The 23090-nt window shown below is 47.4% G+C and overlaps 1 protein-coding gene across 4 annotated transcripts in view; it reads left to right on the top strand.

Annotated features, from left to right (window-relative positions):
- arl15a (ADP-ribosylation factor-like 15a) overlaps window positions 1-16224 on the top strand; it is a 53207-nt gene extending 36983 nt beyond the window's left edge. For 2 of the 4 annotated variants that reach the window (XM_011615809.2, XM_029829086.1), the window contains exon 5: window positions 14344-16224. In XM_011615809.2, coding sequence (XP_011614111.1) covers window positions 14344-14496 — 153 coding nt within the window. In that variant the 3' untranslated portion in view covers window positions 14497-16224. Of the gene's footprint in view, window positions 1-6736; window positions 7063-7101; window positions 7612-14343 lie in introns of those variants that run through there. The other 2 variants (XM_029829088.1, XM_029829089.1) reach the window with 2 other exon arrangements.
- Window positions 16225-23090: the final 6866 nt, after the last annotated feature.

The following is a 23090-nucleotide window of genomic DNA, read 5'->3' as shown; positions in this document are numbered from 1 at the left end:
CGCAAAATCACTTCAGTCACTTCTGGGATTTTTGCCTCTTTATAACCTCCTCAATAAGTGCGGGCATTTAAACTTGTTTCAGTTTTTCACTCATCGACGCGCAATGACAAGAATCGGTCAAGCAAACAAAAAAACACATTTAGAAGTAACAAATGAATAAACCAACCCAAGTATTGAGTTGTTTTGTCTTCCTGTTGGTGTCGGACTGAAACCGTACAAGCCTAGCTTTCATGTCTCCCCAGTTTGTATCTACGCTGGTGGGAAAACACCTTGTAAACAAGTGGCTATTTTATCCATGTGCCCCTTCTCTCTCCACTTTTAGAACAAAGTGGCCCCTTAATGGGGATGTCCCTGCTGGCACAGAGGTGTCCAGACTTGCATACCCCTCCCCTTCCCATAAGGATTGAAGGTCCTTACCATGAATCACAAAGATACTGCTGTGTGATGGATATGCTTACATGAAATGACCAGTGACATTCCAGGTGTATGAAGGTTATATGATCATAGCCCCGTTTTTGTCCCTGGCTTCTTCTGTGCCGATGTTGCCCAAGAACTCTGTGACATATTTATACACAGACTTTAAATCCACGACACCAGCAGGGGCGGTAGGATCTGCGTCCTCTAATCCAACTAGTAATTCTGTAGTGGCGATGATTCAGTTTCAGTTTCAGTTTTCATCTGAGTGTTGGCAGCTGTGGCAAAGTGAGAGTCAGAAGTCAGATTTCCTTTGTTGTTTTCTGGTTTTGTTACAGCCCCTTGTGCTCCAGATGCTGGTTACTCATTGTAAGTTGTTAGTCCTTTGACGCAGCCTATTATAAATGATATCTACTGTGTGGTATTCATTGGTCTTACTCTCGAAGTACTCTGCAGTGATTTAGCCCCTGTGCTTATCAAGTAGAGGGGCTCAGTTTCTGTAGGCTGTAAGGCTGTCATGATTAGTCTACATGGGACGGTTTTAAAAATAACTGACGTCACAGGTAATTTCAGAGTAATGAGTCACTTCCCCATCATTCCAGTTATGCCACAATAGCCATAGTTTTTCATGGAAAATATCGAGGTGAACATCGGTTGTTGACATTTAACTAACCAGCTAATGACTGCATCATCGATTTCACCCGCCTCTAAAAGGTGCACCCAGACTTTTTAACAAACTGCAGAGCGGTGCAGCTGAAACACAGACATTGACTGCAGACAGTATTGTGTGGGACTTGGCAGACACCCCCTGAAGCGTCTTTTCAAAGAGGTTACCTTGTTTGCTCCTTGAGCTATTTTCACTCTGCCTCTCTGTCTGGACTCGCCGGTCTGTGAAAATACTCCTCGCTAACCTTAACCACCTCCTCTCTGCCTTCACGTCTGTCATGACATCACCACCAAAATCAGGTATCCAAAGCAGATGGCAGTAAACACTGTTTTTGTAATAAGCATTATTAACACACCTGCTTTGAAGCACATTCCTGATGCTCTAATGGAGGGGCATTTCAAGTAGGATTATCACCCCAGGGGGCCTTCACCTGAACGTCAGTCCTACATTTTCTGTATGTACAAACATCCCCTAATCCGTACAAAAATGCCACACACAAGTCCATTATAACCAGAGATCAAAAAAGTAGGACTTTGGAGGGCAAAACACTGCATAGTAAAAATCTTGTATTTATTTATTTTTTCACATTTGCTAAAAGAGCTGATATGATTATGCAACTGTAATGAGGTTTTAATGGTCTTGGCCTAACAAGTAAATGCTGCACTGTGTTTCAAAAGCGAGCAGTAATTTGAGCTATTGGACGCCAAAGGTTTGCATTTAATAAAGGCTGGTTAAAGCTGTCAAATGCTGCTTCACTCATTAGGCCACACAGTAGAGACTAGAATTTATTGAGACATGTCTGTCATGACGCAGCCTTGAGTAGAAGCCTCACTGTGGTGCAGATAATCAACCACAGAATATCAAATCATGTCATCTTTTTTCTCATTCATGCTCTGTTGTTAAAACTGGTTTGACCATGTTTATTTGTCAATCAGGGCATCACGTGAGGGAGTGTGTGACCCCATGCTGGTATGCTTCACAACAACGCTCATGACCTTGGGCCAGGTATGAGATAGCTGGAACAAATAAAGTAGAAATGAAGATATTTTAGCTCGATTATTACTTCCAGAAATAGATTTAGAATGATGACGTGCAGCAGTTATTCTCAGAGAATTCCCAGCCTGAGCCGTAGTCAACAAAGATTTTATCCAGTAATTCAAACATAATAATTTGTCCTTGTGGCTTCTGCTTTTATCGTGATTCTCCCACATTTAACTCCAAACATTCCCTCTCGTTTGAATGAAAGTAATACCGATATTAATCCTTCTATTTAACAAAAAATGCCGCAGCCATGTTTCTCTGCATTTGTCACTGCAATAATGATCATGAGGGGTTTATGGTCCAGGCTGATCAACTGTTGGATGAACTGAATTATTTTCTGCACGGAAACGCTCTTTAACTATTGTAGTAATTGTCAGAGTTGGTAAACTGTGAGTGATTTGAAATATGACGCATCTCCTTCCTAGCCACCTCATGTTCTTACTCACCCTCAACAGGTGGTAGACATCCAGATGGCTACTTGAATATTACATCTGATAAATCACTTGCTTCCAGCCATTTATTTATGCATTAGTTCCCAGCTTGAAGCACAATGTTATCTTTTCAAGTTTGAAATGCATTCAGCCGCCTGCCCCACCACGTCAGATTTATGGCGCTCGTCACATGTAGGATCTTGTCTGCCTTATTTGTAACGCCAGTATATTAGACATTCTAATCCTGTGATCAAATGTGAGTAATTCCGTAATAACCCTTGGCAGAAAAATCTTCTGTTAAAAACAAGTAATTTGCTGAAATTGACTCACTCATTCATATAATGAAGTTTCAAACAGTGACATGTTGATTCAAGCCTGAAGGTCCGGTTTGTTAAAGGTAACTCAGAATCTTCTACGTTGATTTACATTCAGTTAGTGTAACGTTTGGCTTTAAATTGTAATTGATTTTAGAGATTTTATTTTGCCACGTGCACACCCCGTTTCACCCTTGAAATACCCCGGATTCGCTTTTTTTTTTAATATAAATATTCAATGACCCAAAGAAAACTTGTGACTGGTGTGTGCAGAAGGTGCGTTAATGCGTTCCGGTCAAACTTCCAGGACGGAAGTGGCCAGTCAACCACTGTCCTCCGTCACACTCATGGTTAACTTGCAGGTTCCTGGCACACGTTGGGTGGTGGCTGTGCTCGGTGACTCATGTGGCACCCAGTGTCTGAAATTTTCGTCAAACGTCTGGCACATGGTGTGTGTGTGCGCGCGTGTGCGTGTGTGTGTCATTGTGGCCGGTGACGCTGGTGTCTCTGAATTATCCGGTGGACGCCGATTGGCCGCGGAGATGACGAGGACCAGGTAAGGGCCAATCGCTGAGCCCTCAGTTGGAAACAACAGTGTGTGTGAATGATTCCGACTAACTTGTTAAGATTTTAATACCATGCACTTGCGTCATTACCGGGCGGAAATGTCTTATTATTGCCAACTCATATAGTCTAATCAACAGTGCAGAAGTTGTTTAAAAGGTGTTTATTCGGCGGAGAGTTTCGGCCCTTGGCGAAACGGTAAATAGGAGCTGTGAAACATCGCTTCATATCACGCCGCTTCGGACGTTTAATCATCAGATCAGTCTTCGGGTGAACTTTTTGTATGGATGGAATCAGCACCAGTAAGCAATCAGGGCCAGAAGACATCAGTAATAGTTTGCTACAGGCCTGTCAAATGATTCAGCAGATGTCAGTATCTGGGCTGCTTATGCCCCAAGAGAGTAAAGTAATGTTGCAAACGTAAAAGTGAGCCAATATAATCTGTCCTCTGTCGAATGGTAATTAAGAGAGTTTCCACCAGGGCTCTTTGCCAACTGGTGATGAGATCATTGTCCAGTGTCAAATAATTTTTATCAGCTAGACTGACATTGATTGGGTCTAATGAAAACCTCAATTTGAGTGCAGTCAGCATTTCAAAAACTCTTTTGAGTTCTGCTAATTTCCCATTTAAGCCTCTTTTCGGGACACCAAATGAAGATGGATGTTCTCTGAACTCCACAGGTCCAGATGCTGCGTAAATGTTTTAGGTGCAAACTTTGGACACTTCTGGAAGCAAGTGCGAAGTAATGCCATCACATGCTTTTACACAGGCAGTTAAAGATAGGTGTGTTACACCTCTGGCGGACCTCAGTGATTCATACAAACATTACAGAGGTGTAATGCGGCGGTCAGCAGAGGTGGACACCACATAAATACTCAGTCCCATAAACATTTGTGCAGTGAAAGACTGTTTTATGTGTTTCTGAGGACGTATGAGGCTGTTGCTAGACGACCATGCCAGGGTCAAACTGGAACTGGAAGGGGATCCTGGTTTACCTGGAGGAAACCTGTGCAGATCAAGAGAGAAAATGCACAATACATGATTGTCTCCTTGGTGTCATAGATCGTAAACTGCATAAAGGGAACAATAAATGTTTTTTGTTGCCGTTTAGATGCTAATCTTACGTCTAATCTAGACATTTTGAAGAGTAAACTGTCGGTATAAGAATATTGGTGCATCGCTGGTCAAATTCTGTCCACGTGCCTCCAGCAAGCAGTCTGATGGAGGCAGTGGGGGAGAGACTGGGACGAGCTGCAGGAGGGGAACAGGCGGTGGGGGGGTGGGGTCAGGTGGTGTGACTTGTTACTCTGCAGCTCACTGACCTTGACAATGAAGCCGCAGCCAGCAACTGGGATATCTCCCTCTGATAATGTCGCTCTCTCTAATGTCTGTTTCTCTGTCTGGCTCTCTCTCCCCAAACACTCCCCCCCCCCCATACACACACACACACACACAGTTTGCTTGTAGCGAGACCTGTTTGTTAAGCTGCCGCAGTCAAACAGCACCAGCATCTCTCTCCTGCAGCGTTCCTCCCTCTTACCTTGCATCTGTTCCCTTTTTTCCCCCCAGTCAAGCTGGTCTGAATAGTCGACTGCATATTGAGCCGTCTAGACTGAAGCCAGTCAGCAAGTAACCCTCCCCACCTCCAGCTCCCACCTCCCTCCCCAGCCTCCAGTGTGCGAGTTGCTGGCTACAGTGGAAAAATGGATGAGGAGCAGGTGACCTTGCCCGGCTCATTTTAACCAAGTGTGAAATGGCGCGATGGCCACATTATGCAAAACAAATGATCCACGATGCATTTAGAACTCAAGTCCTTCTTTATCTCATCTGCGACACCAAGTAGGTGTTCTGGGAGGTTGATTCTGGCTGTAATAATGCAGTAAATCATAGCTGATGGAAAACCGTTTATTGTGGTCGGCTCCTCTTCCAATTTTAAAAAAAATAAATAAAATTGAGTATAAAATCCGCATTAGAATTCCGCAGTAAATTGCTCCACTTTTTACTTTACAATGTGTTAGCCCTTTAAATAAGAACAAAAATAAAAAAAAGCAAAGCCTCGTGCCAGTGCAGTTTCTCATTACTCTTTTTGAAGTTTGGTTTTATGAGTCATTTTCAACTTCCTGTTTTAGAAGCTGGTAATGCTTAAAGTGATTTAGAGTTAATGGATGCTTGTCATTTTTGGTCTGTGACGTTTATAATAAATTTAAGTAAAATCCTGGACTTGGAAATCTTACAAATAAAATCCGCTTAGCCTTGATTCACACAGTTCTGTCTGGTCCCCTAAGAAACATTTAGCTCTCAAGTTGAAACAAAGCAGTAAAAGAAGCACAGCAGGAGCAGAGCTATCTGGGCTGAACGAGCCAATCACCTGATCTGACTTCATCCCTCTGAGTTTGCAGGAGTACCGACTCACCTCAGCAACGGACCTGAACCACAACGTGTCCGTAGAATTCCACCTGTGCATGTGGTGTGTGGGGTGGCTCGGCTTGAGCATTGGCAGCTGTGGAAATTAATTGGAGCAACTTCTGCTTGTGTTTAATGTTTTTGAGGTATTGTTGTTTTGCATGTCTGAAGCACCATAGCGGGAGCGTGTTCACCTCCGGGTTCTGGCAGCAGTGCGTGCTCTGTGGACCCGTCCCTCCAACAGCTCCGTGGTGCTTTGAGGGAGCAGAAAGATTGCTTTCTTCCTACAAAGATTTGCTTAAAAAATGAGATTGGTTTAACGGGTCTCGCAACTGAAGGACCGTTGTCATGATCAGAGATGGGAGGAAACTACTCGGGATTAAAATGTGCACAGCAAAACTGGCGTCGGTTAGACTGAGACTAATCTAAAAGATTCCCGGGGCTGTTTCTCTGCGTGAGGAGGGTAACGTCTCTCGTCTCAGCTTCTGTTCATGCGCCTCTCTGAGTTGTGTCTGAATCACAAACAAACCCCACCTCTGAGCTGCGTGTTTGTGTCGGCACCAACATCCCAGTGCACAGATTTGCGTGTTCAGATGTAATTGCGCTGCTCTTAATTCCCCCTTTAATGATTGACGATGTTGTTATTGATTGCGTGGTTGTCTCAGCAAAGCACACAGGCTCAGTTCCTCATTCGTCCCACTTTTGGATCCAAGGGCTGGAAAACCAGTGGAGCAGCACAAATTGATTTCCCTCTAGAGAATGTGTGCTAGACACTGGAAGAAGAATAAGTGAAGCTACTTAGAATTTCTTCATTTCTTTGATGGTTTGTATCGTTCACATCTTTGTCTGTCCCGCCTGTCTACCTTCATCTTTGCTTTCTTTCCTTTTCCCACCCATACAGCCTTTTTCATCCTGTCATCCCTGGGCTGGTGGTCTGTCACTGTGAGGTTAAGGGGCACCGTGGATGAGAGGGCAGTCGGCAGGTTGTGCGGGCATCGCTCCGGCTGTTTCCCACAGGCCGCGTCAAACGCAGCTGAACCCTGACCCCAGCGGGCCCTCGCGCCCAAAATCTGTGTGGAACGCAATTCAGCCGGCCAGACCCTATTCAGGACTGGACTTTCCATTAGAAGAGAAAAGAATCTCACCCATTTCAATTGTAGCCATTGCCCTCTCTTTGTCTGCTGGTCAAGCAGGGTCGGCCACTGGCCGCCACTGGCCAGGACAAAACTTCCGAAAAGCCTATTCAGCATGTGATTTGACCCCCAGGTTCCACTGCTGACTCACATGGATCAAACGCTGGGAATTTCTAGGCATTCTCCTCCATGAAGGTTTGCGCCCTTTGAAATTTACCCTTCATTCAATTCAAAATGACTAATGATATTTTTTTTCCCCTTTTCTCTCTCTGTGGCGATGGAATGCTGTGGTTGAAATCGTCAGTGCTGCTGTTGGTTGGACCACGCAGTATAATTGACTAAACACTCTTGATTTCACTGGCAGTGAGTAAAAAAAGAGTTACAGAAGCAGCCCTGTTACAGAACAGGCGCTCAAAGGTAAACACATTTAATAAAGTGCGTAACAATTCACTCATGCTGAAGGAGCTTTGTTTCTATTCAAGGATTAAAAATCTGAGGCGCCACTTAAAAAGGAGCAGATTCTTATTGGTTTTGTTGATTTGTTGTTGTTTTCAGCGTGTTATCTTCTTATCCTGAACCTCCGCAGAGACCCACAATAAGGTGGGGTTTAGTAGAAGTAGAGGGTAGTATTAGTACCGGTAGTATCTGACGGTGTGTGTGTGGGTGGGTGTGTGTGTGTGGACTCCATTTGGACTAAATCTTTTTCAGCATTGGATCACTTTTGTTTTAAACCTTGCATGCTAAAGCAAAGGCCCTCTTCAGCTTTTAAGCTAGTCAACTGTCAGGACTGGAGTGTGAAAGGGGGCCCCCAGAGTGAACGGGCTGGAGGATCTCTCTAGGTGGGGTCCCGGAGGAGGAGGGGTGACTTGTAACAGACCTCCTGGACTTTGAGGGCCCTCTGTGTGGGCTGGTGCAAGGCAAGACGGCCCCTGTCACAAGGGAGGGGTTAGGGAAGGTGCTGGCATGTTGGCCCCCTGTAACAAAAAGGAGCCTGGGCAGGGCACCAGTTCACCCATTCACATCACACACACACCAGATGGTTTCTGCCATGCAGCTCTTGGTCCTTAATAAAGTGAGTTACTGTAAAATAACAGACATTTTGCCCTCACCTGCTTTTCCAGCATCAGTCAGGTCCGGCTCGTCTTGGCTGCCAAAGCTGCCAGTTTTTGTTTGTTTGTTTGTTTGTTTGTTTGTTTGTTCAGTCCTCATGGTTAAAACTTTAAGCTAGGGTTTGATAATCCAGGTAGGAACAACCCCAGCTTCTACATGTCGTCCAATCTGCTGCTTTAGAAATTTAAAAACCGATGCCTTGGTGCTACCGGTTCTGCTGTCAGGCTCAGATTTACCGTGCCTCTGAGAGTGGTTCTGATCTGGCAGCCATCGTTTGGTTTTGAAGAGTAGTGCACTTCAAGTGAATCACTTTGAACCGGGAAGCGGACGGAGCCCCGGGGAGACCCGCAGACCCATATGAGTGGAACAGGGCAATAAATCTACATGCTCTTCATTTTTTTTGTGGCATTACGACTTCATTCTTGTGTCCTGCTAAATCCCCTGTTCCATCAGTTCTGCTGTGGCTCTCCTCCAGGATGACCTCAATGTTTTTACATGCTGGCTAGCATGGATGATTTCCACAGCAGTTGAAAAGGCCAAATTGAAAGTCCATGTCTCTTCATTTTGACTTCTTCCATCCCTTTGTGCTCAGGTTGAGTTTAGGATAAGCTTGTTGTGATGCAACTACGTAGAACCTGCACCCTTTAGAGAGGTTGCTGCTACATGCTGCTTGCTAATTTGAAGCCGAGCTGGTACAAACCTCCAGTTATCATTGGCATGCTGACTTTCAAGTGTGCGTAGACATGAAGGGTTCTTCGGATGTGTTCACCCACCACAGCGTTGAGTCGCAGCTGCTGCAGCAGGAGCCACTCTGAGGTCTTTATCCATCCCCCAACCATATTTTTGTTTGATTTTCCTAATGCATGCCAATCAACGCTGCAGGCTAGACAAACAGGAAGGCTGGTGTCTGTGAAGCGTGCTCTCCTTTGGTTTTGTGTGACATTGAGGAGCTGGACCACCCTCTACTGCTGCTTGTCTATTGACACTGCATACAGATCCATGGACGACGTATCAAAAAAAAATAAAAATAAAATCCTGGATCCAGAATTGAATCATATAGAGCGACACTTTTAGTTCTCCCTCCAGTCTTTGTACATCTGAGGGAATTTGCTTAAAACCAAGCAGACAGGCTTTTTTTCCCTGTCAATGTATCAGAAGTGGATTATCTCTTTGAACGCTGAAGGAAACGGCCAATATCTTTGATGTTTTTACGCTTGTAATGGTGCATAATGAGTGATAAAAGTACCTCAACTGTTGCTAACACTTTCACTTAAGAGGTGCTCAGGTTGTTATCTACCTTGGTAAGACTTGTCGGCACTAATCCCTTCACATGGAACACCTCCGATGTTTCCCAAGGTGTGACACGCCATTGGCAAACTGGGTGTTATTTGCCGACTGGTGGGTTGTTTGATTTCACAGGCCTCACAGTTGGAGGTGCCATGTTTGTTTTATCGCCCCTTCCCCAAGTATCTCTCTTGGGGACCTCTGGGATCTCTCATCTCTTTAAGGCTCTTTAGGTAAGCGAGGAAGCCAAACAAAGGCATATCTATTATATGGTAAGTGGCTCTCGGGTTACCTTCACATTACAATGCAGTTGCCAGTGTGGGCCACTTTCCGTGTCACTGGTATTTTCACAGGGGGAACATGTCAGGGGATGCTCTAATTGATTGTCTTGGATATTTGAGTATGGCACTTTCTCTCCTTCAGTCTAGTTCCTCTGGACCCCTGAATGCTTCCGTCTGCTCCTGTATAGCTCACGTTTGTCAGTATAGACACCAGTATAGGCGTGAGGTCTTGTTTCAAGGTCATGGGAGGACGGATTTGGTGCTGTTTGAAACAGTGATCTGTAAAAGCTATAATTATGTTATTATATTCTGAATATGTGAGGCTTTGCCTCAGCAGTGTTCTACTTTGGCTTCTTTTTTTGCACATGTGCCATGAATTACCATTGAAGCAAAATGCAGTTTTTTGGCTTTTTTTGGGAATCCTGTTTAGATTCATGCAACAAAAATCCAAGCTGACATTATTGTTTATTGAGTAAAACTTTGCATGTTCTGCGGAGACATTCTGATGGCAGCCTGCAGTTTACTTTTTAAAGATGGTTGAAAGGCTAAATCTTCTCAAGTGAACATTTCCTGTTCCTCCACGAACAAGCGTTTTCCTTAAACAGGAAGACATTATTACTATTACTGGCCATAACTGAATTTAGCTCCGTTATCGCTGTTTTGTAACCCACGGCAACGGCAGGAGCCCGATTTCAAGAAAAGATTGCCCTGTATGAGAGTCTGACATTAGATTGAATCCATCTTTTATCATACAGATGTGCTGAGTGAGGACGTGGGGGTGTTGGGCTGCAGCACAGCTGAGCTCCCTCTCGTATAAATGAATTCTGCTGAGTTGCTGCACAATCACATGAATGAGGTTTTAATTCTGTGGCCCATGAGAACATTTTGATTAAGCTGTTTTTTAAGAAAAACTTGAATGGGGGTTATAATTTTTAACGAGCCCCAATAGAAAAAGGAAAGCAAATATGCTTTAAAAGTGCGACGGCCCGGCCGAAGTTAAACCCTTCAAGGAAAATCTAATGTGACTGCAGCTTTGGACGGCTGAACTACAGCAGCTCCGTCCTGCAGAAGGACGCTGAATGTGCCCAGTGTTGCCATCACACTCTTGAGAGGGGCATTTAGCTGGGGCACGTTCAGCTGCCCAATAGATGGATGCCTATACAGGGTAACGAGGACGCGCCGCGGGTCATGGGTGGTGGGCGGCAACAAGGAGTGATCCTATTTGGCTGACGTGTCCAACATTTGGACGTGGACACGTGGACATTCTCTGAGTGCTCTTGTTTCCTCCCACAGTGTTAAAAAAAGCACATTAGGTTGATTAGAGACTGAAGGGCTCTAGATGTGAGTGTGACCTGTCCAGGCAGCATTTCTGCCTCTTACCTGCTGAGATCAGTCCAACGTCCACCTGTGACCATTGGGGATTAACAGAAGATGGATGGGGGGGACATTTCTGCTGTGTCCAGTCAGTTTTTTCCTCCTTATCTGCCTCCCATGTGCATTGACTGTGACAGGAGAGCTCATCTCTGTCCGCAGTCTTCGTAGCCAATCACAGGCAGCATTTTGAGTTTCAGCATCCTGCTCAAGGACACTTGGACACGTTACCAGTATCACTACAACCCGAGTCCTCCTCACTGTCAGCCAAAAATAACAACTTATGATTTCCACCAGATTTATTTAGCAGAATTCATTTTTTTTTTCAAACCGTAAGGACAGTTTAGAGCCTCTAATCAACCTAATGTGCAAGTCGTTGGAGCGTGGGAGGAAACTGGAGAACCTGGAGAAAACCCACGCAGGCGGGGAGGGACCACGCCAACGCCACGTGGACTCAGCCGCCACTGTGCAGCGTAGATCATGAAACCTCCTCGACTCAACGCGCTTACATACCTGATGCTGTTGAATCCCCGGCTGGGACATCTATGTCGTAAATTGTGTGATGGGCGTCTTTCTCTGGTTCCATCAGTAAAGACATTAGATTTAAACTTGGATTTACGGCTGAATGAAATCACCACTGTCATTTTAATCGGCGCTTCTGCCGCTCCGCCTGTTTGACACGGAAGTTGGCCGTTAGCGTGTATACAGTTGACACAGGTGATTACAGATTTTTTGACGCCCTTATGTACGTTTAAGCCGCTTTCTCTCGTGCACAAGACGAGGCCCCCAGTCTGTATGACCTAGAAGGAGCTAGACTGGCTGACCCAGCGGTCATCCTAGGTGCCATCTGGCAACTTGTGTGGCTTACCCTTCCCACTGCCTCACGCGATTCCTTAAGCAAGCATAAGTGTGCTTAGTGGGCTTAATCTGAGGGAAACTGGTTTGGGCCACACTGCTGACTGCCAGTGTGGATGCACCCAGCTGTTCACGGGTCACGGGGCTCCTCCCGTCATGTGGGACGGTTCTTCCTGTTTCTACGCGCATGACACAAGCGGCTGGATTGGTTGTGCTCTGTCACTGGGGGGGTAGCGTTGTTGTTGTTTTTTAATGTTTAAATCAACCTGTTTTCCTGACCTAATGTTTTTACATTAGGACATTGGTGACACCGCTTCAGTCCTCCTGGGTGTGTTCTGTTGTTCTGTGAGGAAAGCGGGGGACGTGAGGCTTCAGCCCGTCTGCACTTGCTCAGAGGTCACTGCTGGACTTTTGAGTGTCTGCCAGGGCAGGGGGCAGAGTCTTCCAGAGGGCCGTGGACACATGCAGGCCAGTGAGTCAGCCAGCCAGACAGGCAGCCAGCCGCATCGTCTGCAGTCTAGGTCTGGGGCTAGAGCCCGGGCTAGAGCAGCTCAGGTTACCCAGACAGATTTGTTAACACTGTTTGGGTCTGCTCAGCTTTCTTAGTGGGCCTCTGAGCCAAACGTGGCCGAGGTGACTTAATCTGTCATTAAACTCACATTACACCCGGACAAACTCCACTCGGAGGCAGAGACGGCGCTCGCTCTCCCCCGTGCTGGCAAAGGCTGGTTGGACCAAATCAGACACAAAGAAACCCCCCCCCCCCTTCCTCATCCTCTTTATGCCACACACCATGGCACAGCGAGACAGCCCAGAGTGGTCTAGACAAAAGCAATTTCACTTGGAGCTGAAAGGCCATTTGAGTGTGTGGTGTGAAGCTTCCCGGTGGCACATGAAAGATTGGATTCATCACTTTCTACTGATGAAGCTAAAATAGCTCAGATAGCTTCGGTGCTGAGGGTATCGACCTCTGGGCTCTCACAATTACTGCATCATCAATACATCTTCATTCAGTGAAACACGACGCGAGCCTGTTATCAGGATTTATTCAGATGGGATTAAAACGGTTACTTGTTAGACATGAAATGATCCAGACAGGATAGATGCTCTTTCAGCGGAGCTAATTAGCAGCAGAGAGCAGAACGTCTGGACACTTTCATCTGTCTGGTGGTTCCTCAGATTTCCTCAGGAAATCTGCTGCCATTCTCCCCAATATTTGTGTTTTCCCAGCAGCATCGTGAAGTGATGATGTCCTGGTGGTTTCTGCCCGCAGGGATCCAATGATGTCTGTAAGATTGTGTTATCTCCTCTCGCCTGTCTCCTGGAAACGGTAACTCTTCCAGCTGGAGATACATCACTTCCATGCTTTTCCATTTAATTCTTTCCTTTTTTCTTTTGTCTTTACGCCGAGTTGAAGGCCTGAGCCGCGAACGGCCTCCGGTGCCGTCGGTGGAGGTCTGGGCTGTTGTTTTTTGTGAAACAGCTGGTTCTGTTTCTCCCCTCAAACTCGCCACACCCCATCTGTCACGAGCTGCTAAAATGCAACATATGATCTTTATAATCAACGTGACTGAGGGGAAGCGACGCCATGCCAACAGCCCCAGACCCCTCAGATAAGAACAGCGTGTTGGTCCATGCACTTTTGTTGTGTTTTATTTATTTATTAAGCGAAGTTCCGCTCCGAATGAAAAAGATGTTTAGACAGTTTCATGGCTGCAGCTTCACGTGTTAGTGAATGATTATGTGAAGAAAACATATTGTGCATGGAAAACTAATTGGGAAAAGGGATGATACGCAGAGCTCTTTTTTTTGTTTGTTTTTTGTGTTTCTTTTTTTTTTTCTGCTAATGTTCTTGGCAAAGTGTTTCCTCTGGGAACTCCAGCGCTGAAGCTTTTCTCAGCCTGAGGTGGACCTAAAATTAAAGAAGAAAAAAAGAGAAGAACTTGTTTTATTGAACAGAACAATGAAATCTTTTTCCAAAAACGTATGCTGGTTTTACGCCACTCATCTACGAGCCGCTATCGACGCAGATGTTAGTGCTACAGAAACTGTTTGTCACATCACTGGTTTGCTGCCAGTATACAGTCCCGACGCCAAGTTTCCACTGGGCGCACTAGCGGCATGTGACAGCTACACCGTGGCGAGTGGAGTTAAGCCCTGGCCGGCACCGTAGCACGTCTCAGGAGCGTCCCAGAAACGGGTCAACACGGCGAGTCTATTCTTGACTGCCAGGCCAACTAAAGTGAAACCCCTCCGTTTTTAAAAACAGTAAACAAGACTCCATTTTGGAGGTCCAGAAACAGGAAAAGGAATCACCAAATATCATGCAGCAAGGAAAGGATGGCAGTGGGGCTGCAGCCACGTGGCCTTCAGAATAAGACGGCCTCTCTGGAGCATTTAGTGTTTGTGACTCGTCTAAATGATCGAGACAGGATTTACCTGAACCGCTGTCCCCATTGTGTTTCTGCCGGCAGGTCAAGAAGTATTTCGAGCTGGAGCCGCTGGCGAGGGGGAAGCGCTGGATTTTGGAGGGCAGCTCCACCGACAACATGGAGGCAGTGAAGGAGAGCTTCTCTCAGTTCATAAGCCTGCTGGAGGACAAGGACACGGAACCCGCCAGGATATGAGGCTAACGCTGCTACCGCGAAGAGACATTAGTGGCAAACGACGAAGAAACACCACCCCCTGCTGGTGGCCCAGCACGCGCCACGACGCACAGACACGATTCCGAACACACACACACACACACACACACACACACAGGCAGGAACACTGCAGATTTTGGCCTCTTTGACAGCCGTATTGTGTATTCTCCATCCATGTTACGCCTGTTTTTGGAATTAAGAGTTTGCACAATCAGCCACGGCAACCTGATGGTCAAAACCACCCAGAGTAAAGTCGTAAACGCCTCGTGACCGAAGCGGAAATGTTATTTGCTATTTTAGGTGCCATTGTGATGACAGCAGTGGCTTTTAAGACATTGGCATTCCTGCACTCACCACACACTCTCACTCTAATACTCTCATACACACACACACACACACACCAGGAGCCCAGGTCCTCTGTAGATGGGTCACAAGTCCAGTAATTACTTTCCAGAATGTTTGGCTGATAAACGCTGATGTTTTCTCCTCTGAGGAACACTAACTAGCCGTCAGATGTGCTTCTCCTGGACTCCTTGACAGCAGATATCTAAACGTGGAGGTTCGTGTTATGTACGGTCGTTGCATATCGTCGTGTCTGAATATCTAATCACAGTAGCGTAGACTGAGTATCCGTGTGGAGAATATCTAAATTCCAATGAGCGTATTACCATGTACACTAACGCTGCGAATCATCTGACCACATGGATCTGGGAGAGAAGCCGGTCAGTTAGGGAGCGCGGGAACGGGTCTGAATGCTTTTTTTTAACGTGTTAGGATCTATTTTATAGCTTGGTATGTTATTGCTCTAGATCTGCTTTCAGATTATTTTATATACGATCTTGAAGTTATTTCAAATAAAGTTAAAAAAAAAAAAAAAAAGCCAAAAAAAAAAATGGGGATGATTGACCAGGCTGGATGTGTCCACCAGGTAGAGAATTATTCTGGATTTATAGTTTAATTTCAGTGGTGAGCCGAAAAACCCATTTCTACACTACAGTTTTTTTTTCTTTCTCTTTTAAAATCGACCTAATCCCCCCGGCTACTGACTCCAGCCTCCCATCAGGACGGAATACAAACTCAATCAATCAAGCGCAACAACAGCTGCATCTGACAAGTCCCTGTCCAACACCCTAATGCCTTCCAACTGTCTGCGGAGCCCCCTCCCTGTCTGCTTTTCAACATGGACCCCCTCCCAGCCTCATCCCAGCCAGCGCTGCCCCTCTGCTCCCTCTCCGCTCCCCGTCTCCATTACCGCTGGGTTTTTATCCCACATGTCATGTTTCATCACCGGCCGCCCTCGCGTGGCCTCCGTATTGCTAAACCGGGTGAAATCGAGCGCGGCACAGGTGTGTGGCGGCCCCGGAGACGCGCGGCGGTCGCTGGAACACTTGCCGCCTCTTCCCGTGCTCTGTATTTTTAATGTTCCCGCCAGGATTTTGACTGGTTCTCCGGCTCCAGTCGCCCGCTGCCGGTTCCTGTTGTGAAATCTGCCAGGCGGTGTTTCCTACGCCCTGGATGGAGCCCTGCAATCACTGGGATGCCAAAAAGAAACACAAATCTGTGCATCAGTGCACGAGTCTCCGACCACATATCATGTCCACGCCGACACTCGATTTACAGATTCACTAAAGCCTGAATTTTTGCTCCTTTTTTTGAGTGTTCAATTTTGTTTAGTCTCAAATTGTAATTGAATAATTAAAAAAAAAAAAGGAATCAACTTTGACTCGTTGCCGCTTTATTGTTTGACGTTGTGATTGTGTTGATCACGGTTCTGCCGCTGCATCGTCCCTCCAGGTCGGTTTGGTGCTGTTGAACGTGTGTTGAGGTGAACATTTGCTCACTCTGATGCGTATTTTAAGGTGACCTGTGCAAACGAGGGGATAGATATGAGTCCAGAGGGGCGTCGGCCTGGAGCAGCCCGACGGCGTCCATAGCCGAGCGTGGAGTTCCTGCTACCTCTGCTTCCTTTCCTCCACCCCGCTTCCATCCCTTTCAAATTAACCGTGTGGCTTTAATACAATGTGTGTCGTGCAGGTTGCCCTGGCGACTCTTTGATCCTGTTTTCCAGTCTCTGCATCTGGGACAGACATGGTTCTCTTCAGTCTGCTGCACACCAGCCCTGGAAGCTGCTGCATCGCTGAGACCCCCCCCACACACACACACACCCTGTACACACACACACTGTTGCTCTCAGTTTTGTTGAGTCCCCTCCATCTTTTGTTTTAAAGCATTTCCTGGTCTGGGTTGGTCCCAGTTGGAGGTTTTATTCCCCAGTAAAAGATGCGGCCGCTTCTCTCCTTCACCCACTTTTCTGCCTGGACCATCTTGACCTGCAGGAGCGTTCCGCTGCTCTGCTGCTCCACCACTATGTTGACACACCGCACGTATGCTAAACTCTTATGCTAACCCACTTATTCCTAACCAGGGTCATGAGCGTGTTGGAGTCCTTCCCAGCACTGGGTAAATATCTGCATGTGCACATTCTGACCAGATTCTTATTGTGACTACAGTGAGAGGCGCTGATTCATTTCAGATTTAGATTGTAATATAAATCTGAAATAAGACATAAAACTCATCCACGACGGTTCAACATTCTAATCTATCAGCAGCTGGTGTTTACAGCAATAAAAAATAAAGAAGTGATCATTTTAGCATCTCCTTCAGGGGTTGTGGTGAGGCATCAACACACGTTGTCTGATGATCCATCCAGATGTTGCAACCTTTGCACCGCAACATGGAGCCCAGCTCCAGTTTTATCTCAGCAGCTCGTACCAGCGCTGCAACATGGCACGGCGTGGATGCCAGACACAACGGGAACCCCCCGAGCTTTGTGAAATGCAAACGCGCCACCTCGACAGGGGACCGAGCTTTTGTTTAGAAGACAAACAAAAGCCGGCATGTTTTCTTAAACTCTGCGGAGAATGCCCCCCCCCCCATCCAGTGTGTGTGGCAGCGTTGCTGCTGATAAGACCCGGCCAGGAGGTGGAACAGATGTTGGCCTGACATCCATCTTGGCCTCGTACGCCTGCTCTGACCTCCCACGGGCGATGCTCCACTGGACGCCCTGCATTCCCAAAGCCCAATACACACACGACCACAACGTGAGGAGCTGTCGCACGCAGGATGTCTGGGTTCGTCTGAAGCCATGTCCTGCTCACTCACACTCACACACACACACACACACACACACACACCTTTGAAAAACAAACACAAATGCATCAATATGATGTAAGCTTCGGAGGAATTGTTCCCTGGAGCGAATAATCATTCCCAGGCCAAGGAGGCTTCACCACATTAGAATTTTGCAGCAGTTTTTGACGTTTTCCCACCGTTGCTGAAACTAGAGGTGACCTGCCCGGGGGGGGGCGGGGGGGCGGTGACGGCAGATAAACAAGCGCGTTCTGATGTTTTCAGGTGTGCAGATGTGGAATCCTGCAGCCTCGTGAAATGAAATGAGATGCAGCCGGCCCGGTTCAGGCCGACCGGTCGCGTTCATCTCCACCGGCTTTGCATCTGATGCAAAACCGTCGGCGGCGATTCAACCGCACAGTAAATGAAATTAGTCTGAATGGAATCTAATTTAAGCATCAGTGGAACTGGGAGCTATCAGACACCGAACGCCAGACAGCTGCGTCGGTCACTGCTTTCCAATCAATCCTAAAGTGGTAGCTCAGACGATCTAATTACCATTTAACGTGACTTTTGTTTTCTCCTCGATTTAGGCTCCCTAAAACCCCTCACAAATGTGTTTATGTCTGGAACAGCCCCGGCCTTCTGAGCTACCCCCCCATCCCGACCCCCCCCCCTCAACAAAACTTCACAAAGATTTATGAAGCAGGATCTTCACGCGTCTGGAGGAACTGCAACTAATCCGTAGCAGGTATGTCTCGCTGGACTTTACATGACTTTTTATCGCCTGGAGATGAGAAAGAAAAAGGAACAACAGACGGTTTTCTTGGGGGGTGTAAAATGAAGCCGATTTTTATTTTTCTTTCTTAAGACATCTCTAAAAGTCCCGATATGTTCAGGTACAGGTTGTTCTGACACCGCAGCCTCTCTTAGACCTCTGTGATGAGAGTTTCCAGCGGAAGTCGGTGCGACGCTTGAGGCTCTCTGACGTGTGTTTTGGATATTAAAGGCCTTTGGAGCGTGGAGGGAGCCATGCTGTGCAATTCTACTCCCACCCTTTGTGGTCACCTAAACGCCTCTTGTTTTTTCTGCCTGTGTGAATGCCCGGGCTGTTGGGTGACTTCCGTGGGATTCCAGCAGGCTTGTCACTCAGATTGTTTGTCCTGGGGACGAGATCTGTGTGAGTTCTGTTTCTCTTCCTCTCTCCTCCGCCCGAGTGCTGATGGAGACCCGCATCCCAGGTGGCCCACACATCAAAACAAGAGGGATCGTGGCTCTTGGTTTCCAGACAAACATCACTCACTTTCTTTGTTGTCGGAGGGACAGGGGGCACGGCGGTTTATCTCCAGAGGATCTCCCCCCCGCTATCGCCTTCCACCGGCCCGCCGCCCCATCACACAGGAGCTGCTAAAAGCAAATGTCAGTCAGGGAGAAGGCGTTGCATTCCTCCCAGAGGTCAGTCCGTGGTGGCCACGGGAGGATCATTGCACCCGAGTCTTTCCCAGCGCCTGATTTATTTCCTCATTGTAAAACAAAAGCCGGGTTCCGACGGCACCCCAGCCTGTGTTTTGAAGATGGCCGCCCCGCGGGCCCGCAGTCATTCGTCGTGCTGCCTGATTCATGATGCGCCGCATATGAAACCTATTGCTGCCTGGGGCCGTGTGATGTGGGGCCCGGTAGCAGCGCCGCCCCTGACCCGGGCGTGCAGGTGAGTCCTGCCTGGTGTCTCGGGGACTTTTATGAGCGTGACCTTAACAATCCCGTTCTGGGCGGTCTAGACCGGCCGCTCTGTTTACTGGACCTCGGTCCAGCGTGACTCCCCGACCATCGTTCGTCTGAAGGTCTTTTCAGAATTTACCATCACGGTTCAGGAAAAGGGAGGGAACATGTGCAGGGAGCAGCTGCGGTTTGGCTGCCACCAGCTTCACATTTGTATCTCGGCAACGCCGGAGCATCTGGATGGACAGATGTGAGAGACAAGCCGAGAGGAGTCCAAATTAAATCAGATAATCGCCTCATATTACATAAAAAGTGACTCCGGCGGCCGTCACGTCCGCGCCGTTTCCAAAAGCCTCTGCGTGTTTCCTGAGAGGCCACAGGTGATCGGTCAGCTGCTGCGGCCGTAAATATTTAATTGTTGCCTCTCAATTGTTGATTTCTATCGGTTCGGTGTGTTTGCCGAGCAGCGTGGCACGGTGCCAAACACCGTAGGTGGATTAGCTCATTGAATCCAAACAGTTTATGGAGAGAGCAGCTCCGGTGACGACACTATGTGGGCAGCTCTCGAAACACAAACATTCCATGTGAGAAGAAAAAAAAAAGCCAAAGTCTTTCACAGGAACGGTCGAGCAAAGACGGCGGGGAGAGAACGCCGGTCTTTTACCCAGGTCTCTGGCACGCCGGGCTATAATTGGCCCATTTGACCCGTCGACGACGGCGGCGGCGGCGCAGCCTGAGTCAGGCTGAGGAGCGCAGGGTCGGTCACAAACAAGAGAGGAGACAAACATGGGCTCAGAAAGTGGGAATTAGCTTAGAGCCCGTGCCAGAAATAGTGCGGAGGATTAGCGCGAGAGGTCAAAAGTCACGTTCAGCTTGACTTGGATAAGTCAGGGAACAGTTACAGTCCTGAGGCCGCTCGTGCAGCCGCCAGCAGGTAGCACAGAGTTCATAAAAGCCTCTTTATTTTTGTTTGGATCGGCAAGAAACGTGACGTAATGAGTCAGCTCGAGCCGCGGGTCACGGGTTCAGCGTCCGCATTTGCTTGTTTTGAAGCCGCCGGATGCTGAAAGGTGGCTACAGTAAATAGTTTGCAGTGGATTTGTAAATTGTGAGGTGTCCCCGCTCCGGTGTTTTGGGATCACGCGGCACATGTGCTCGCCGTGTGTTTACCTTTGAGAACGGAGCCTAAACATCCTCTGATGGGATTATTCTGCAGGCGAGAGCAGCGGGGAGAAAATCCATCTTTACCTGGCAAAAGATGAGCCCCAGTCACAACCCAGGTCATCAGCCACTGGGACGACTTTTATAGGTGTGCTGGGTTCACGGAACCTATTTCTGAAAGCCCCGCCCACACCAGGAGGCAATGAAAGAATCAAAAGGGTTTGATCTTTGCTTTATCAAGAGTTAACGTATGCTTTTAATCGACGAAACGTGTGAAATTAAGTGAGTTTTAGTGAAACTGGGATGACCGATTATCTGAAGCTGCGATGATTCGTGGCCAACGACCCTCCTGTTATTGAGCGAATTCTTTAAACGGTGATTATTAACCTGCGGCCACAGACAAAAACGCCGCGTTTGATCCGGACCCCATCTGCAAAAGTGCTGTGAGCGACGCCGAACGCGAGAAACTGAAAGTAAAAGATGCGAGCTGCTGAAAGTCTGCCTGGTTCACATACCCAAGATTAAGTAGCAAAAGTGACATCCAAGACCAATCAGGCCACCCAAGAGAAGCGCACCAGCAGAGAGGCTGTCAGAGCCCCTTTTGCAACATTAATCTTCCAGCCTCTCCCGCACTGCCAACTCACATCTCCTTCAAACGGGACGGGGAGGTAGAAAACTGAACTTTTCCCTCCCTGAAGGTTTTCTCCTCTCCATCAATTAACTCTTTGGGGGACAATTCATGGCCGGCCGCCATGTGCCAGACGACTTCAAACGCTGGCAAAATGGATTGCTTTTCCAGACACTTTGGAGGAACCCCCCCCCACCACCACCACCACCAATGAGCAGATTAGCATGAGCTTTCTGTTAATTTGTAATAATCCTTAATGCCTGTTCGAGGAGGCGCGGGCCCGGAATGAAACCCCACATAGTTAATTTTAACGTGATTTACCCCCGAGAAAGTTTTTAAACCTCAAAAGTGCTGCTGTGCAGAGGCGTTCTGCTCCGCCCTCTTCCCAAATGAGACGTTGGCGTCGAAGAGCCGTTAAAATAGACGTCAAGGGATCAGCGTGCTAACCCAGCTACAACTAGCCGGTCTTTGTTCTTGGCCGACCGAATAGCGTCTTTGATCTCTTTCAGGGGGAAATTGCCCCGTGTGTGTGTGTGTGTGTGTGTGTGCTCTGGGGCTCGCGTTGACCCCCTGGGGGGGGGGAGGGTGTCACGTCCAACCTGATAGCGGTGTGAATAGGAAAACACAAAAAGATAAATCCAGCGATTGCTAAAGAGCAGAACAGGAGTGTTATGGCGCGCATGCCTTCGGTCCCAGGAGGGCGCCTTCCTAACCCCAACCTTCCCTCTGGCCCAGACCTGAGCAGCAAAGGGAGACGTCGCGCTATCTCACAGCGGCCCTTTGAAATCAAGCAGCATGCCTCAAATACTTTCTGCTAGTTTACGGTGAGACTCTTCGCACATGGCTGGAAACCTAATCTTTTGGAGAAGTTTAAAGGATCTGGTGATATTTTGGTTTTATTTACCGCGGCGCCAAGAAAACGCGCAGAAAAACTGTAGCAGACAAGTTTATAATAATTAACTTCAGCGATCTAAGCGCAGTTGCTGGTTTAAATCGTTTCTCCCCTGAGCGTACGGTCTTTATACTGACTTATTTTCATCTTTACTCCATCTTCAGTGTCTCCGTCACTCATTGGAGCATAAGAACTAAACTTTAAACTTAATTTTTCCATATATCCGTGACCATAAACCCCTGAAATGGAAATGAAAAAGTGTATTTTGGTCCTCCACAGCCACCGTAGGTGAGGAGGGGGTTGATAACAGGTGTCAGTCTCTGTATTCTCACCACAACACCTCATTTAAAGTATCATAAAATTTAGTAAATGTAGCAACCTGCCACTTTTAGCCAGACTAAAAAGAGTTATTTAAACATTAACCCGTAATAATCTGGCGTGTGTTGGTCACACACAGATAATATCATTTAAATAATAACCGAGGTTTAATGGAAGATAATCTATGATGGAGGAACTAAGAACAGGCCGGTGCTGGTCAAGCTTGTTTAGATAACCTGTTGTTGTCTTCCATTACACACACACACACACACACACACACACAGAAAGAAGTGGCTCTCTGCCTGCCTGCCTGCGTTGGGGAGTTCACAGCAGCCAGCGGCGGCCACAGACGGCAGCGATGGGGGGGGGGGGGGGGGTCATCGTGGGTCGGGAAGCGGTTTGCGTGAGTGAAGGTGTGTTTGTGTGCGTCATTCAGAGAAGCTCCATTAGCAAGCATCTAATCACCCTGGCACGAGTTCAAACCCAGACTTTCACATCAGGCCTCCCGTCCAGCTGCTGTGCAAAAGCAGGACACACACACACACACACACACACACCACACACTCCACACACACACCACACACACCCCTGAGTGCAGCACCCGGCTGTTTCTGATGGATTAACATTTTATTTCCAATTGAAAACAATATTTGTAAAGAGCGACATTCCTTTCCTTACTCATCTGAAGCGCAGTTGGACTTTTAACGTGAGAACTGTTGCAGAAATCGT

Source organism: Takifugu rubripes, chromosome 21 (assembly GCF_901000725.2).
Source record: "Takifugu rubripes chromosome 21, fTakRub1.2, whole genome shotgun sequence".
NCBI classification, from domain to species: Eukaryota; Metazoa; Chordata; class Actinopteri; order Tetraodontiformes; family Tetraodontidae; genus Takifugu; species Takifugu rubripes.
The sequence above is the reverse complement of the archived record's forward strand: the minus strand, read 5'-3'. Positions and strand labels throughout refer to the sequence as shown.